We start from the raw sequence: 4,714 nt of genomic DNA, 5'->3' as shown, positions 1-4,714 counted from the left end.
GCCATAACTTCTTCGTTATAACTCGGATTTCGGCGTTCTTTATATGTACGGAACCCTTGAGACATATTCTACAACTTGGTTAAGATTATTTATTCTAAATAATGTTTTGTCGAAAATTCATTTTCGACCCCTATTATCTCTAAATTGACTAGCCCGGATCTACGGGCGTTACAATCAATTCCATGGTGGCAAATCATCGGAAAAGATGATGTGGGTTCGGCTGTTTCAAAATGATCAAATTCACATGATTGTAATGAGAATCATCTTCTTCCAAGATCAAATCCAGAAAAGATGGTCAATCCATAAAAGATGAACATTCATCTAATATCTTATTACCATGGTGAACCAACGTAGGAAGCAAAAACAAGAAAACTTGACAAATTACTCGGAATAAATTCAAAGGCAAACATGAATTCGAAGGAAAGAACACATCATAGTGTGTAACCAACCACTGACTCGATTTACTAGGTTCACCGGGGCCCAAGCTCGTCTTCATTGTTATCGAATCAAAAGCAAATACTAGAATCGTATGCACAACGATCAAACCTCAATGTGATGGACCCTGGTGAAAAGCGATATCATAACCTTCGCCTTCAATCATCTTCTAATGGTCTTTGAATCCCTCAAGCTTCTGTTGGGTTTGATGATCAACCAGCTACTGTTCATGGGTATCAGATCAAGTCTTACATGAATTAAATGGAGTCATTAACCCCAAAATCACCATCATTTAAAGCTTTGTATTCTTTAACGAAAGGCCTGGAAAACCAAACCCTATGAGTGAACCAAACAAGGGAATGGTATTGGAAGCTCTAAGACATCCTCAAACACGAGGAAGAGAATCAGAAAACGTAGCAAAGGAAGCGTATGTAGAGAAAGAGAATTTGTTGAAGGTCTTTTTGAGACAGACATCAGAGTTGTAGTTGTTTGCTTGCAGACAATAGGGAAGCAGGGGGATTTTTTATCTGGAGGAAGAAGAAGAATGGAGAGAGAGAGAGAGAGAGAGAGAGAGAAAGAGAGAGAGAGAGAGAGAGGGTGGGACCCCTTGCATATTGAATTTTATTTATTTATTTATATATTTAAAAAAAAGTAATACAAAACCTCATAAATGATCCCTGAGTAGTAAAATGACAAAAATGCCCCTTACTTAACGGCTAATTGGCAACAGAATGAGCCGTAAGGACCAAATGTTAAAAGTTTTGAAACCACATGGACGATCCGTAAAATTTTTATAAATTAAGAACCAAACTTCAGATTTTATAAAACCACAGTACCATTTTTAAAGTTTTGTCTTTTTTTAACAAATTCTGGATCACCAAATCTATTTCCTACCACAAATCTGGATAACGTTGAAATCTATTTGTAACTACTCTCTCTCTCTCTCACACCAGCTAACTCTCTCATTTTGTTAACAGTGAAAATGGCCGAAGCTTTAGTCACTATTGCTGCGGAGGGGATACTGAAAAGGGTGTTGACTATCGCCGCCAGCGAAATCGCCACTGCTTGGAATTACGAAGAAAAGCTCAACAGCCTCCACCAAAAATTGGAGCTGATTCGGGCCAGATTGCGCGATGCGGAGAAACGAAAGGAAAAAGAGGCTGTGAGGGCGTGGTTGAAACAACTAAAAGATGCAGTGGTCAAAGCTGACGATGTGTTGGACGAGGTTGATTATGAAATTTTAAGGCGTCAGATAAGGAAAGAAGATCAGGTGGCAAGAAAGGTATCGTGTCTTCCAAGCTTAAAAAAGCTTTCATTTCGTAATGAAATTGGTCATAAAATCGAAAGAATCAATGAAGAATTGGATGAGATATTTAAAAATGCAAACGGTTTACATCTACAAATTGATCAACAGCCTGCTGGCACTGTTCCAGATCCAGATCGGGAGACTGTTCCTTATCCAGAAAAATTCAAAATTTTTGGGAGGGATGATGATAAACAACGAATCGTAGAGCTATTAACCGAGTCAAGAAAGGAAGAAGAACTTACAATTTTGCCCATTGTGGGAATGGGTGGTATTGGGAAGACAGCTTTGGCGAAGTTGGTTTACAATGACGAAAAAATCGAGCAATATTTTGATGTGAGAAAATGGTTGTGTGTGTCGGTTAAAGTTAGCATCGTCAAACTTCTCGAAATGATCTACGATCTGTTGCTGGCAAGGAACCTCAGTTGCACACTAAGGTCTATTTAATTGATAGTCTTAAAGAGCTGTTGGCATCAAAAAGATATCTGCTTGTCTTGGATGATGTTTGGGTCGAAGAGAGGCAATATTGGGAAGATTTTAGGCAAGAAATGCTATATGTAAACTCACAAAATGGAAGTGGCATTCTTATCACTACACGAAAACTTGCAATCGGAACTCATGATATGATCAGGGATTCGTGTCATCTAGAAGGTCTTTCCGATGATGAGTGTTGGTCAATCTTTAGAGGAAAAGCATTTGTGCCAGGAAAATCACCGCCTCCAGAACTAGAGGCGATAGGGCGTGAGATTGTGAAAAAATGTTGTGGTTTACCATTGCTATTAAATGTAATAGGTGGCATGTTGGCAAATAACACTGAACTAGAGAAGTGGTCGTCCATCGAAACAAACAACGTTTGGGATATAGAAGAAGAGAATAAAGTTCAAAGGATCTTGGAACTGAGCTTTGATAATCTCCCCAATTCTACAGTCAAGCAATGTTTTGTATCTTGTTCCATCTTTAAGAAAGACAAGGTCATGAAAAGGGAAGAACTGGTCCGACTTTGGATGGCTTTAGGGTTGGTTCATGAGGAAAAAAACAAGGAGATGGAGGATGTCGGAGATGATATTTTTCAGATTTTGGTAAATAATTCGTTGTTCCAAGATGTTCGAAGGGATGAGCATGGTCACATCACTTATTGTAGCATGCATGATCTGGTGCATGACCTTTCATTATCACTTTCAAATCATGAAAGCCGATGTCTGGTGGATGCAACTGATGATATTGCAAGTATGCTTGATGTTACACATCCCTCTTTTTACGAAGAACTGATCGAGGATGATGAATTCGAATCCAATGTTTCTATGTTCATTAAAAGGAAGAGGATGGCTAGAACTGTGCGTAAATTGTCCAGCAAAGTTGAAATTGAGAAGAAATTTCCATTTCAACAATTCAAGTGCATACGAGTCCTAAAACTCGAAGGTTATAAAAGAGAGAAGTTAGACGATTCAATTGGAGGGTTGGTGCATCTCAGGTATCTAGATTTCATGTATACGAGTATCCTTGTTCTTCCTAAATCTATTGGTAAATTATACCACTTGCAAACTCTGAAGTTGCCTGAAGACATTAAGCAGTTTCCAAAAACCATGAGAAATTTGATATGCCTGCGATATCTAATATCTGGCATAAACATTCCTGCCAATATCTTGGGGCAGTTGATTTATCTTCGAAAACTGTCTTCCGTCAAAGTGTTTGGAAGGAAGGGACATGGTATTGAAGAGCTACGCAATTTGAATAACCTTACTGGAACGCTCCGTATTTTCGATCTAGAAAATGTTGAGAGCAAAGAGGATGCTGTCAATGCAAATTTAAGTAGAAAGAAAAACTTAAACAATATTAAATTCAATTGGAGTGGGAACGATGATGAAGATGCCAACCGAAATGATGAAGATGCCAACCGAAACGACAAGGATGTATTGGAAGGCTTGCAAGCCCCTAGAGATGTGAAAAAGTTGACATTTAGCAATTTTTCAGGTGATAATTTTGCAGAATGGGTAACGAAGATGGCTATTGATATTGAAAGGAAATGGACACCCCTTGACAAGCTCGTGGAGATCAGATTATCTGGATGTAGGCGCTGCCTCTCTCTTCCAATGCTTGAGCACCTGCCTCATCTTTGGGATCTGACTTCCTTCCCTCAAGAAATGTTTGACTGTTTTTCCTTCTTAAATGACTTGAAACTTGGTCCGTTCTCAAAGGAGCTGGATTCTTTCCCAAGTCTCCAAGGCATCGAGAAGTTAAGGAACCACCTTCACTCGTTAATATTGTGTGGTGTGGATCAGTGGGAGTCGATACCTGAACAAATACAACACCTCACCTCACTGACTAAGTTAATCATAAGTGGATTCAGAATGCGAGAACTGCCCAAGTGGTTAAAAAACATGTCATCTATCCGAACATTAATTTTCTATAATTGCAAAGGGCTGAATGTAGAAACATTTAGACAGGGAGCACCGCGGGAAGCAACATGTGTCATACTACAATTTTAAATATGTTAATTATGTTGTATCACTCATTCCTCCTGTTACTCACTAATAAACTCTCTTTTCATTTTCACCTCCCTTGTGATCCAATTGGTACTGAAACATTTGTCTTGTTCAATAAGAGAAGTACAAAAGAGATGTAAAAGTCTAAACATTAATTTTATAAATTTGATACTTACACGTTATACTAAATTACTAAATATCTCAAAACTCCTCTCACTTATTCCTTACAACTATTGACTTTTATTTGCAATTGCTGGACCAAATTTTCAACATTCAGTAGCGCTTAGTATTTTTTTCATAGATAGTTCATCATTAGACCAGTTCACTGGATAATGGTTCTCGTTCATTGTAACTGATTTCTACTAGACTACCAATATGTTTAATTGCAATATAAGATTTCAAAATTTCTCATCCATTCTTTGACTTGATCTGCATAAACCATCGGTATAATGTTCCTTAGGATTATACACTTATCAATGCTGTCAATATTTCT

The 4,714-nt window shown here is 38.0% G+C and overlaps 1 protein-coding gene across 1 annotated transcript; it reads left to right on the top strand.

The window, feature by feature from the left end:
• The first annotated feature begins 1,417 nt into the window (after positions 1-1,417).
• LOC145157605 (putative disease resistance protein RGA3) lies at positions 1,418-4,224 on the top strand. Its single transcript, XM_079076630.1, has 2 exons — positions 1,418-2,175; positions 2,220-4,224. Exons 1-2 carry the CDS (start codon positions 1,418-1,420, stop codon positions 4,222-4,224), a joined length of 2,763 nt encoding a protein of 920 aa, XP_078932756.1.
• Positions 4,225-4,714: the final 490 nt, after the last annotated feature.

Source organism: Lactuca virosa, chromosome 2, assembly GCF_052849685.1.
Source record: "Lactuca virosa cultivar CGN04683 chromosome 2, Lactuca_virosa_CGN04683_v6, whole genome shotgun sequence".
Classification (NCBI taxonomy): Eukaryota; Viridiplantae; Streptophyta; class Magnoliopsida; order Asterales; family Asteraceae; genus Lactuca; species Lactuca virosa.
This window is presented reverse-complemented; position numbering and strand designations above follow the sequence as displayed.

Bases quoted from the DNA above. Each gene is read 5' to 3' on its own strand.
- LOC145157605 (XM_079076630.1), top strand. From the start codon at position 1,418: ATGGCCGAAGCTTTAGTCACTATTGCTGCGGAGGGGATACTGAAAAGG. The intron at 2,176-2,219 runs GTCTATTTAATT...GGCATCAAAAAG, and splicing joins AACCTCAGTTGCACACTAAG to ATATCTGCTTGTCTTGGATG.